We start from the raw sequence: 13,896 nt of genomic DNA, 5'->3' as shown, positions 1-13,896 counted from the left end.
TGCTGGGCAACAACGTTCAGGGAACGAATGTTAGTTTGTAGAGGTATACGAAATGGTTCTGGAAGGCCGGGGAAGAAAACGCTTAGTAAAGAGCTGAGGCTGCAACAGAAAAAAGTGAAGTTGTGACTGAAGAAGCACTTCAACAGCAAGGACATAGAAGCATTCTGCTACCTGGAGAGCTTGCGAGTCACTGCTGCTGTTAAGTCTCTGCGAACGGATAGGACGAGCACCCGGTCAGGAACGACACTGGCATGGCCCATCCCGCTAGGACACAGGGAGGCACTAGGTCCCTTCTAGTGCTGCGACTCTGCTCTTCCTATCTCAGTTTAAAGAAACAACCTAAGAGCTTCCCACAGGTCTTGTTAATTAAAGATTTCGTTTGCTCAACTGGCAATTTACATCCATCATTTGAGGCCACAGACTGCTAGCCGTCTGCAAAGTAGCAGCTGGAAGCCCTATAACCGGTTACAAAAATAGAAAATTAGAATGACCTCACACCCAAACTCACACATGAAGAGTAGCGATAAACATTTCAGCTTTTTTTTTTTTTAAAAACAAACAAACAAACAAAAGACTTTGTTGTAAATGGAAACTGTTGTGGCAACACCGCAAAAGAATGATCTTTCTATTAGGGTGTTTTTTTGGTGTGTGTTCCCCAAGAAATTGTGGGTTTTTCATCCCATCCCCCCAGGGATTTAATTCAAATTTCTACATTTAAAAAAGTTGAGCTCATCATACCAGAAAGCAGAGACCACAGCAATTCAGGGGTTTTAGAATACTTTAAAACAATTTCATAAATAGGCAGATTTCCACATATCATAAAAAACACCCAGTTTCAGATGTCCTTTCCTTTTCTTGACCTAACAAAAGCAGGTTTCCTCATAGACTTAATATCTAAACCAGATGCAGCTGAACAAGCATACCCATTCTTGCTTCCCTTCTCCAAAATTGAAAGCTATCTTTTTGGTTTTGCTTGCTAATCTATAGAAGCCTTTAAAATGGCACAAATAAAGGCAGCAGCATTTTGTTCTCTAAATCAATTTCATCCTCAGCCATCAACTAGATGTTCCAGCACAGAGAAAGAACAGTCCTTCCCTTCTAATTCAAAAATCCATACTACCATTGCCCTTGCAAACTGCTAAACAAGCAGTATCGGCAATTCACTTGTGTTCTGTAATATATTTACTGCAAATCCCAACGGCTTGCCTCCTAATGCAGTTTTCTATTGTGTCTGTTCTTGTCAATACACTGACTGGTCACCTTACAAGTAACTTGCTTTGACCGACTGTTTACACAAACATCAAAAAGCTTCAAGAGGAATAAAAAAAAAGACTGAACAGGAAAAAAGAACACCCATGCTGCTGCAGGAAGGGGACAAACAAAACAACAACAAAAAAAAAAAAAAAAAACAAAACAAACAACAACCCTACACCAAACCACAAATTAACCTCAGTTCTCTGTTTTGCCATCATATAGCCTAGAAGGCTAGTTAGCTCCTCAGATCACCTGAGAAGTACAAGATATTTCCAGATAAGCAGCCCTGACACAAAGCTTACCCAACACCCCTCAAAGAACTTTAATTTGTAATTTAATCATCTGTGCTAATTTGTTCACATGTCTGAAGAATGTGAAGAAAAGGTGAGAGCAACTCAGCCAATCCCCAATTAGTGATCAGTCTTCTTTAACACTGTGCAATTTATCATTAGCCACAGAACGCTATTATCATTATAAAAAGTTCAGTGAAACCTACCAAACTGATTAATTTCCTGAACTGCTTTCCCCATACTAGAAAGCATATTTTATAACTACGCTTGCTAACGACTAAAGTAATCCTCAACACTTACAAATTTTAAATACTACTGCCCTATGAAATAATGCTATAAACCTTTTTCTATCCAATTTTACTTAAACCTACCATGATTATAGTTCCAAGTGAGAGAATTCAACATTGTTTCCACTTGATTATATGAAGCCACACAGCAACAGGGCAGGCTATTTAAGTACCAAAAACAGTGCATCTCCAGGCCTTCTTTTAAAAGAGACGAGCTCAGGAAATAACTGATTTTTAAACCTAGTCAGACTTAAACTAGAGTTCAGTTAAGAATAAACTCAATTTCGGCAAGCTCTAATCTACTCTTCAATCATCTCCAGCACTATGCCATAAACAGGTCACCGGTGGATTTTCACAGGGGCCCTTATTGCAATCTGCTTCATGAATATGCTCAGCAGTGCAGCCTGGAAACGACAGCAAGCAGTGAGCAAGAAAGCTTGCTCCGTTAAGAGATTCCATTCAAAGTAAAAACAGCGGCTGAAGAACTGCAAAGAGACCTCACAGGTCAGAGTGGTCAACGTAAAGAATTGTACATAAAATCTATACACACTAGGAGTAGCCATCCCTAGCCTTAACGTAAAGTGATGGCTCTTGAGCTTACAACCATTGTTCATGAGCAAGAACTCAAATACAAAATGTGACTCCAGCAGTTCAGCATTTCACGGCAGCCAAAAGAGAAATCCAATATTGGGAACTTTACTAAAGAAAAGACAAGACAAAAAAAAAAAAAAGAAACAAAGAAAAAGAAAACATCCAGAAAGCAGAATTATATTATAATAAAAATCTCTGGTTCACAGCACCCTGAGAACTGCATGTAGTTTTAGTACCCTCATTTCAACAGGCTAAGTTAAAAATAAAAAAGGTTGAGGGAAAAGAGAGGAAGATGACCAAAGAAAGTTACACAACTATAGACTGGGACTGCCCAACCTGAAAAGGAGTCAACACATATGGGTTACAACAGAGATAGAAAGTTTTGACTGCATTGAAAAAGCAGCTAGGCATCAACCACTCATCTGTTCTGAGAATGAGGGGCCATGAAATAAAGATAGTGGAAACCACGTTCAAAGCAAACGCAGGTTGTTTTTTGTCCTGCAGCTGGGACAACCTCCTCCCCACACCAGCACTGCCAGGGTAGAAGCCCACTAGAAAGCAGTTTTGCATTAGTGGGCATGGGGGTGTCCTGCAGGACAAGTTCAATACGCATCAGGCCCCACACCCTTGTGTTGATGAAGGCCACACCTCTCACTAGGATGCAATAGTACAACCGTAACCAGCTGGTTGAATGAAGTAAAATGTTCCCCTTTTTGTTCCCCTTCTTTGGCAAGAAGGAGGATAGAGCAAGTCACTAAGTGACACAAGTCAGATGACCAGGGAATCGGAGCACACAACATACCAGGCAGAAGTTAGATTCCTGCCCGTTTCAACAAGAGAAGGATTAGTGGGATGGGAGATCTGATTGCTGACAAAGAGGTGATTATGGAGAAGACTAAGCCAGCCGCGTCTCAGAGGTGAACAGCAGAAGAACAAAAGGCAGGCAATGGTCACCAGTGCAGAGAGGAAAAGTCCCAGCTAGTGAGGAAACAATTCTTCGCAATGAGGGTGGGGTCAAACACTGGAAAGTGTTGCCCAGGGATGTCACACAAGATTACCTCCACAAAATACTTGAGGTGGAAATTTGATACTTGCAAAAGCACAGGTTGCAAGTTCAGGTTGAACATGGGACCAATTTGCAAGTATTTTAAAAGCCATGGCTCACCAAAAATCATAAGGACTGATCTGTTACACTAGCTGTTCTGACTAACACATGCTGAAAAATCGGGAATTCTCCATCACCTGTTATTTTTCTCCTTTCTGAAAGGAACTATGTGAACAACTACTATTGCTCAAATAGCTACATCCAGAGTCCAACTAAGAAGTCTTATGCAGAAGATGAAAATAGTAGTGTTTGACATAATTGCCATTAGATATCTCTAAATCTTACTTCAAGTGGAAAGATAACCTCATTAGTTCTACTCAAAGCTGTTATCATTTTAAAATAACAGTACCGTGCTGTCTTCTGATAAGTGCTAGTTAACCTAAAACTGTTTTTAAAGGCTTTTACTGCATGCCAGTGGTGACCTACTATCAAATCTAGAAGATCCTATCTTCCATTTTGCACAGGAGGCACAATGCAATTTTACTGCTTTGCTACAAACACTTAAGTGCTGTAGTAGGGTGGGAGGAAAGGCAATTCATCAAACGCTCATCTTGATTTGGTACAACAACCAGCAGAAGGAGAAAAAGCGTTAAGCTTTTTCAATGGAATCTGTTGTGACAGAAGGGGTACTACAAATTCACAAAGCATCTTCCCTCTTACTCTTCTCTCCCTGCCCCCCAAAAACACCAGGAAGTTTTGTTTTGTCCATTTGAGCCAATCCATCCACTACATCAACAGACATTCGGCAACCTAAGTTCTAGCAATGCAAGGGAGACTCAACAATGCAGCTGGTGGGAACACGTTTCCTCTCTCCCTCTGTGGTTCCGTGAGGAACCTGAAATCTGGTAGACAAGTCTAAAATGCGAGATGATCAGGCAGTATTTAACATAGGTACAGTGTTTACACTGCAGCATACTTTCGGATTAAGTTGCATATGGAGTTGGCATAATAGATGGTATCTGAAAATATGGTTATCTAAAAGCTGCACAAAGACATATTTCACACAGTGCCCTGGATCTGTCAGGTAACTTCTTAACAGTAGTGCTGGTCTCGAGCTTGCACGTGGCTCAACAGTCAAAAAAACTGAGGTCATTACTCTAGTCTTTTCTCCCCATTCAAACTGGCAACTCTAGTTGTGGTTGAAAGGGGTCCACGGGTGATATAACTGTACTCATTTAGAAACACAGTATTTGTAGAATAAGTACATTTTTTTGAGTGAAAAATATCACATCCCAATCAACCTTATCATTTTCTCTTTTAAATAAAAACAGGTTTAGCATGTCTTATGTGGCAGTGCCAACTGTAAAATGCTCTTGAAACACTCACCGCATACCACCAAAACCTTAAGGATTCATGAAGTTTTTCATTCCAATAATTAAAATGCCAAGTAGGAAAAAAGAAAAAAAAAATTAATTTATCTTTAAATCCCTTTCAATAGCACAGCCATCCTACTCAGGAGCTGTAGAGAGCTAACTAAGCTCCTTAATTCTCTTCTATTTAACCCACTCCTGAAGACTGATGTTCTAATGAGATATCAGTAGAAGATTCTGTCCTTCGCCGTAGAGCATTAGAAACGATTCCACAATACAGTCCAGGCTAAAACAGGCATTTTAAACTCTTGTACAGTCGGTTAACATAACGCAGTTTGGGACTCTGCGTACTCCGCTACAAGAGGGAAGGCACTGAATGACAGGTCTGCCTCCAGGCAGGTCACAGAGATCACAATAACCCACCCAAAGAGAAGGAAACCTAGCTGTCACCGGTGGGACAGCAGAAACCCACATACTATAGTAGTTTATATAGTCTGTCAGTTGGTTCAGCAGTGATGAATTTTTCTTTCTTTGGCTGCCTGCCACCGAACAAGACCTAATCTTGCACCTAAACAATGTAGGCATTAAACGCACAGGAAGCCTTATCTTCTGACTTATGACAGAAGATGACAGACAGAGCTGCTGAAAATAAAGAGGCACTGCCCTAATAGCCAAGGGCAGCAACCCTTTAAGTGCGGCGTGATTTTTAACACTCAACCAACTCTGCATCTTGGCACTAACGGTTGATGCATCTGCTTTGCCAGCCATGGATGTCACACTGGGAAAAATCTGACTTGGATGGTATAAACACAGAAGAGAAACTTAAGACCACACAAAAGTCCTTATTCATTCTGTCTTCTTGACACATACGAAAATGATATCTGAATCAAGTACGTCTATCCTAAACAAATCCTCAGGTGCTTGCTTCCATTTCAGGTATGCAAACCTTTGACAGTAACTATTCACATTAAAATAATTATCTCTGAAAACAGTATGAGAATACACATACAACATCCTCTTAAGAAATAACCTTTGACGTTCATAAAAAAAAAGAAAGCACACAGAAACAAGACAAAAAAAATGCAAACTAGCCACAAATATGCCAAAAATATTATTTCCCAACTCCTGTCCAGCCAGCAGGTTGAAATGTAGCAGCAGTACCTGGATTTAAGTACACAATTATGCAATTAAACACCACAAAGTGCCAAAGCTAAAGTTGTGAAGGAAGCCTTACAACTGCCATTTCTGGACCCAAATGCAACATACTCAAGCGGAAAGCTCTGCAGTACAGCTGTTTGTGTACAGAAAGTTCACCTCAGTTAAGTCTGTTTATAGCAACATTTGAGTCTGGACTAACTTTGTTTTAGTCAAATTGTAATAGATTACGGAACCAAGAGGTAACTGCTGCTGCAACTGCATCAGTACAAGAAATCAACCCTTTCTCACGCAGGGAAACTGCAACTACTTCATTTTATCAGAGCGACTCTACCTTAACAGTGATGTATGCACTGCGCTGCATAAAGGAACACTGCTGCAGTGTAATTTGGGGTTTTTTTTTTGGGTGGGTTTTTTTTTTTTTTTCCCAATCAGCAGCCCAAGCACTCTGAAGGGCCTCACACAGAGCGAGTGCAGCATCCACGCAGGAGGCAGGCCTTAAAAACATTAAAGCTTGTTCAGCGGAAAGTTTCCCCATCACTGCATTTTTCAGTAACAAAGATGTTGTCAGAAATGACAATTTTTCGTGTCCCCTGATGATGCCTTGCTAGCATTTGGTTATAAGCCATAAAGCAGGAATAATTTCAGCCTGTCAGGAGTCTAGCTAATGCCCAGTTTCCCCCTAGAGAGAATTCCTGTCAAACGTAATGAGAGCTCCAAAGGCCCTCTCTACAACATAATGAGCACTTAGGCCACGCTGGTGATCAGCCAGCAAAAAGCATCAATTTGAGCCTGGCTACACCCTTGGGGCTAGACGTCACCAGTTTTAATAAGAATTATGATTACTATCTGCCAAAAGCCTCCTCAGAACTTATCGTTAGCGGTGGAAATGCAGAAGAATGTCATTGGCAGATTACAGAAAACAAAAAACACTAAGACCACCTACATACCGAACTGTAACACCATTTGGCATCCTCCTTGCAGGCATCTAAATCAAGAGTCTTTAACAAGAAGCTGCTACTTTTACTGGAAATTAGAATTACTTAACATGTAAATGCATAGTATCAGAGACTCATATCCAGCAAAACATATTTATGCCTTCAAAAGCTTACTCTCCTCTTAACAGCATACACAGCACAAGTGTGTTCTACCCTCCCCAGCTAGAACCAACATACATATAATGCTCTGTCATAAATCTTAAAAGCTTACAAAGTATCACTGCCTACCGGGTATGTAATTATAGTTGCCATATATACAGAACATTAAACCCTTGCGGTACACAGATGTTAAGGTCAAAGTGGAAACCGTAGTTCTGACACTCTTTAATCTTGTGGGCTTAATTGATTTTATCTAAAGTTAATTCCTAGTACATTTACTGAAGTTGCACGTTCTCTTCAAAGGTGTTCTGAAAACAACATCCATTTCACACTAAATGAGGCTCCTATACAGATGTTGGCTTCCGCACAGGTTACTGTGTGCCAAAAAGTTGGTTAGGAGAAGACAAAAAACAATCCCAGAAAGAAGGAAATCTCCAAATCGCAAAGCCTGAAAAAGTCACCTCACAGAAAAACTGACATTCTTCTAAAACACAAGACACAAGAAGACTATTGCAGCTACAGTACAGAACCAAGTCAAACACTACTCTGGTTATTTCTACCTATTCAGTGCATTACTTAAAAAAAAAAAAAAATTAGGTTGTCATAATATTTTTTTTCTTTTACTAGCATTTTGGATTCAAACAAGTGTACCTCTAAAAACCAAGAGAATACCTACCCAGCCTTGCAGACATAAAGTTATCATGGAATTACAATACCACCTTATCAAATATAACATTTTTAGGGGAAAACAAAACAAAAATCAAAGAGTTCAGAGTTACAAAAGCAAAATTCAACTCTGCTATTCACTTGCTTAATGAAAGTCTTTGAATATACTGAAGATCCAAAGCCTGAACTAATCAATTTCTTCGCTGTGCCCTAGCCGGTCAGCCATGCTCTTTAATTTAATGAAACAAGAGTTTTAGATGAAATGGCACATACACATCACGAAAGAATTGTATTGTTGCACTTTGAAATGTGTCCAACTGTGCAACTTCATCTAATGATAATTTTTTGTAAGAGGCCATCGATTTCTGAAAGACTTATTGTACCAGCATCTTGATGAAAAAGTGAATGTCAGCATATCTACAGAATACTTACACCCTGCCATTAATGCTTTATTTGGCAGACAATGACTACTCAATTGAGGGTCCTCTGGGCTGAGCAATCATTTAGCTTTTCTTCTCTTATGAGGTCCTTAGTGTCTTGTTCCAGTTCAATACTCTTTTTATTCACCATTATAGTGGCCATAAGTGTGAATTTTATGGGAACTTGCAAACTCATAGTCATAACTACAGCTTTCCAAGTCACTAATCTTTTCATACCTTTAAATGGCAAGGATTTGAGCAACTACTCCTACATATGCTACAGACACATAAGACCAGTTCTACTTATCAAAGGCTCTACCACCAACAAAAGAAAACCACGTAAAACATTGAATTATATTTTTGAAACCACAGACACAAGACCTTTCCCATTTTTGCCAGTGTCTTTCAGGACCAATACCAAGAAAGCCTTGTCGCTCAACCTAATCTATACCTCATTTGACAGCAGGTAGGCAAAGGTTTACTAATCACGGCTACAAGTCAGCCTATTGATTCAGACACACGATACAGTCATCCGAACATAAACAGAACAGCTACACTTAAATGCACTAGACAGACTGCAGATTTTGTGGTTTAGAAAATAAAATGCCTTACCTGTTTGTGCATTTCAATGTTTAATCCATACGACATTTCATAATACTGCAAATAAAGGAGCATACATTATTTTCATATGCTGGCTTACATTGCATTAGGAGGTATAGGCTGAAATAAAGAAAAAACAAATACACTTACCATCACATAGTGCCTCTGCATTTCTGTCTTTTCGCTTGCCAGTTTCTCACATTCCAATTTAAGGCTACAAAATAGATCACACTTTAATGTAACTGTTATGTCATTCGTTTTGACATCTACCCACTTAATTTGTATTTTCACAGAAGCAGCTAATTAAAAAAAAAACTCATAAACTAACACGCAAACACAGAAAGACTTAAATTTCCTGTTCAGCCTTTGTACTCAAAGTATGAATGAAAAGGTATTTCATGGGTGCTGTATGACACTCAAACTGTCTCCGGAACCCAAACGTATCCAATCCTCATGCTTTGACAAAGAGCTGCTATGAAGTGCTACAACTTTCAAGCTATAACAGGATCTTAATATCTCCAAAGTACTTTCTCAGTAGTAAAATAGAGGTATTTCTTTGTATACGACATCTAGTAAATACCTGCTAAAGCAACACCACTCATGTCCACAATTATAACTTAAGTATGTCTATAATTCTTAACCTTAAGTACTCTCTAATATTATCTTGACCGCGGGTTGAAAAATCAGTAACTTTTGATTATAATCTATTAGAAAGTCTTCTATTTTTGCTTTTATAAGTGAAAAGCAGTTGCATTTGGTACTTGTATAGCTCACCATTAACAGGCGTACAATTCTGACTACTTTCACTGAGGGCAAATGCCTCAACATTCCTTTTGTTCTCTAGTACACTGATTTTTTTTTTTTTTCTAATTACACCAGTAAGCATCCTAGGGAATAGTTAGTGTGTGAGCCAGCATTTTTCACTTACGGCTGTGATATTGAATGTTTATAGTTTACACTACATTTCTAAACTAATAAATGACTTAAGCTAACCATTTTAGGTTAAGACTAAGACTACAATATCACAGGTAAGAAAGAGGAAGCCTAATCAAAACCAAGCAGTTTCTAACTGGGAAAACTTTATCCCTATCCGGGCCTTGCAGGTGCACACATCACAAAATTTAGGAAGAATAAATGCCCCTTAACGCCCTGTGTACGGAAGATCCCATATCCTAAATCTCTGCAGGGACCTGAGCAGGAAGCACAAATGCAACAAGAACGTCTGAAGGACAGCGCAGCAATAAGAAACGCCCGCCACAGCTTCAGCAGGTTCACGGCAACTTTGTGTGAGTGCTCCCGTACTTGTGTGTACTTTTAACAGCCCTTCTTGGCCCTTTAAGCACCGCACGTTAGCATTTTATTAATCTCTGCATTAACACCACGCACAAATGAGCAAACACAAGAATTAGCCTCCTTAATGCTCCATGCCACAGAGCCAGCGCTGGTCTTCTCCCGATATACTTTAAAAAAGTCGTCCACAAGGATCCCCAGCAAATACTATTTTTTTTTTCTTTCGGTTTTTTTTTTTTTTTTTTTTTTTTTAACGCATAAAACCTCCGAACCGCTCCAGTTTCGACAATACCGCCCCTTCGCGGGTGCCCGGGCCACCCATCGGCAGGAGGACCTGCGCAGGGCAGGGCAGGGTTGCCTCCTCCCGACCTTCCCCATCCTCCGGACACCACCACCCGCGGGGAGACCGGAGCGGGGCTCCCCGCGCCGCCCCGAACCGAACCGGCCGCCGCCGCCGGGTCCCGCGGCGGGGCTCAACCGCGACGCCGCACGCCACCGCCTGGACGCGGCGTTCAGTGCAGCCCCCCCCCCCCCCTAAAATCACCACCACCACCCCCCTCACCTTCCCCCTGCGCCCGGCCGGGCACGGGGCAAAGACCCCCCCCCCACCCGGTGCCCGAGGCGGCCCCGCCGGCGCTCACCTGTGGTACTGCGCCTGGAGGAACTGGAACTCCTCCTTGATGCGGTCCAGCGACTCCGGGATGGTGAATTTGAAAGGCTGTCCCGCAGCCTGGTGCGGGGTCTGGCGCGGCGGCGGCCGGCACCGGGAGAGAGAGGCACGTTGAGACACGGCGCGGCCGCCCCGCGGGCAGGGATGGGGATGGCGGGGCAGGAGGGGGGGCGGGAATGATGGGGGGGAGGGGGGGTCGGCACCGCCCGCGGCGGCCGACCCCGGGAGGGATGGAGGGAAGAAGAGGGAGAAGCAAAGGTAGAGCACGGCCCGCCCCGGAGCGCTGCGCACTCGTTACCCACCTTCCCGTCCCTCATCTGCGGGGGGGGAGGACGGGCACGGAGGGGGGGCCGAGGCCAACCGCGCTCCGGGAGCCGCTCCGGCCCCGACCCACCCGCTCCTGCCGCCGCCGTCTACCCGAAAGCGGGGCGTGCCGGCTCCTCCCCGCCGACCCCCGCCGCCGGGGGCACGGCCGGCCCCGGCCCGGGCGCCGCGCTCGGCAGGGAGGGGTACGCTGCCCGGCCCGGCAGCCACCTCCCGCCGTCATCCCCAAAGTTGCCGACGAAACAAAAGGGGTCGAGGGAGGGGGCGCGTCGTGTCCCCCCCGCCCCGTCCGCGCCGCTCCTCCCAGGAGGGGACAAACTTGGGAGGGCTCCCGCCCCCCCGTCCCCAACCCGGGGGGGGGGTGGGGTGGGTGGAGGGTGGGGGGCGGGAGTGTAGTGCCGGTAGCGAGCGGGGGGCGCCGCCCGGGCCAGCGCCATCCCCCGCCTCGGTCTCCGGGCGGCCCCGCGCCCCCACCCCCCCCGAGCGGCGTCCCGGGCCGTACTTACGGGGTGCCGGCTCTGGGGGAACATGGCTCCGGCCGCGGCGGGGCTCCCTCGCAGCGCGGTTCTCGCGGCGAGTCCCCCCCGCCTTGCCCCGGCTTCACGCCCCGGGGCGCCGCGGGGGCAGGAGCGGCGACAGCCGCCGGCTGCCTTCCCTCCGCCGCCGCGGGCAGGAGCGGGGCGAGGCGCCGCTCAGTGCCCCCGCCGCGGGGACATCCTCCGGCCGCGGCGTCCTTTGTTGCTGTTGTTCCGGGGAGGGCTGGGGGTGCCCGGGGCGGGGGGGACACGGGACGGAGGGGCCGCGCTCCGGACGGTCACCGCCGCTCCGCGCTCCTCCGGCGGCGCCCACAGCAGCCGGGCGCGGCGGGACGGGACGGGACGGGACCCGACGGAAAGGCGGCGGTGGTGGGGCGGGGGCGGTGGTGCGGCGGCCGCCCCGCCGCTCTCCTGGAGCCAACGATCCCCCTTTTCTCGGGCTCGCGAGTTGCCGATGCAATTGTAAGGCCGGAAAACCCCGGGCGGAGGCGACTCCTCTCCCCACTTCTGCCTCTTGCCAAGCGGGGGAAAATCCAGGCGGAGGGAGCGGGACGCGGCGTCAGCGGCGGGACCGTCGCAAGCCGGCGGGGAGAGAGAAAGTCTGCGGGGAGGGCCGCGCTGCTCCCGGGCGTCGGCGGAGGGGCCAGGTCATCGGCAAGACACGGAGCGACGACGAAGGCGAAGGGAGGAAGGCGGGAGGAGGAGGAGGAAGGGGGCGGGGGGGGGCTCTGCACAGCCGGCCCCGGTGGGAGCAGCTCCAGTAGCACATGCACGAAGACGCCGGGAGGGCAGAGCCGAGGAGGGGGAACCACACACGCAGCAGAGGCTCCCCCCGTTAGTCGCAGTGAGGTCCCTGGGACAAAAGAACAACAAAACTCCTCCGAAAATGCCCGCTGGCTGGCCCGGCCGGCCAACCCGCCCGCCCCGTCAGCGCGGGGGGGAGGGGGGGGTGGGGAGGAGGATTAAAAAAAAAAAAAAAGAAGCGGAGGAGGGGGGGAAAAAAATAATAAAAAGATAAAAGCGTCCGTATCGGGGCTAAATCAGACGGGAAGGTCCTTCGTGCCACGGCACCACTGCAGCCTCCTGCGGGCGGGCGGGCGCGCACCGGGGCGCTGCGCGGCTCAGCAGGGCCCGCCGAGCGCGGTACATCGCGGCGGCATCGGTATCACCATCGTCACCATCATCATCATCATCCTCAGCAGCAGCATCCTCAGCAGCAGCATCCCCACCGCCCCTCGCCGACCGGGGGGTAAACTTCTCCCCGCCTAAAAAAAAAAAAAAAAAAAAAAAAGAACCAAACAAACAAAAAAAAAAAAAAAACAACGGACCCCGGCGGCCGGGAACGCACCGGCCTCCTCTCCTTTTTTTTTTTTTTTTTTTCCTCCTTTTTCCCCCGCTTCAACCTTTTCAACCCCCGCGGCCGGGACCGACACCGGCACCGGGACCGGGACGGGCCGCGCTCGCCCGCCCGCCCCGCTTACATTAGCACGCGGTTTCACACTCCGCCAGCTAACCAGCCGCCCGGCCCCGCCCACCCCGCCGCGCGGGGCCGGGGGCGGGGAGGGGGTGGTTGGGGGGTGGGTGGGAGCAGCCGCCGCCGCCGCCCAATCGCCGGCCCCGGCACCAACGTGGTACCGTGATGCGGCCCCCTCGCCGCCGACCAATGGCGGGAGGGCGAGTCGCGGCCGCCTCTCAGCCTTTCGCTGGGAACCGTTTTCTGGCGGAGCGGCAGGAGCGCTCCCAGCTGGCCAATGGGAGGGCGCCGAGCCGCGGGGGGGGGGGGGGGGCGGGGGGAAGGGAGGGAAGGAGGAGGAGGAGGAGGGGAAGGTCGGTGGGAAGGCGCGTTGGAGAGGCTGAGCTGTCAATCAAAGTAACGTGGGGCTGCCGGGCGTGGAGTGGAGGGGCGGGGTGGCGGCGGGTGCGGGGGGGGGGAGGGAGCTGCCGGCGAGCCCTGCGCGCGGCGCCTGCGCGCGCCCGCTCGCCCGCCCGTCGCCGGGTCCGGCGGCTCTACAGCGGTGCGGAGCTTCCTCCGCTCCCCTCAGGCGGCCGGCGGTGCCGTTCCACTGGGGCTCGGCGGCGAGGGGAGGCGGCTTGCCCCGCTGGTGAGGGGCAGAGGGTCGCCGTGCGTTTTGCCTGGGCGGGCGGGCGGGCGGGTGTTGGATGTAGAGCGCCCGAGGCCTGCCCCCGCCTCGCCGGGCGGTTGGCGGCGGGGGGTGCGCGATTCCTGCGGAGGAAGCGGCCCCGCAGGCCGGGCCGGTGCCCAGGCGGGGCCTGGCCCGGGGCTGAGCTCTTCCCCTCCCGA

The 13,896-nt window shown here is 48.2% G+C and overlaps 1 protein-coding gene across 2 annotated transcripts in view; it reads right to left on the bottom strand.

The window, feature by feature from the left end:
• The window catches only part of TLE1 (TLE family member 1, transcriptional corepressor), a 75,932-nt gene extending 63,947 nt beyond the window's left edge, over window positions 1–11,985 (bottom strand). For both annotated transcript variants that reach the window (XM_082497544.1, XM_082497545.1), the window contains exons 1-4: window positions 11,565–11,985; window positions 10,706–10,806; window positions 8,925–8,988; window positions 8,787–8,831 (exon numbers count right to left, since the gene is read on the bottom strand). In XM_082497544.1, the coding sequence (XP_082353670.1) occupies window positions 8,787–8,831; window positions 8,925–8,988; window positions 10,706–10,806; window positions 11,565–11,588 (234 nt within the window). In that variant the 5' untranslated portion in view covers window positions 11,589–11,985. The remainder of the gene's footprint in view (window positions 1–8,786; window positions 8,832–8,924; window positions 8,989–10,705; window positions 10,807–11,564) is intronic.
• Window positions 11,986–13,896: the final 1,911 nt, after the last annotated feature.

The sequence above is a fragment of the Vanellus vanellus genome, assembly GCF_965231255.1.
Source record: "Vanellus vanellus genome assembly, chromosome: Z".
Taxonomy (NCBI): domain Eukaryota; kingdom Metazoa; phylum Chordata; class Aves; order Charadriiformes; family Charadriidae; genus Vanellus; species Vanellus vanellus.
Note: the sequence above shows the minus strand (reverse complement) of the source record. Positions and strands in the feature narration are given on the sequence as shown.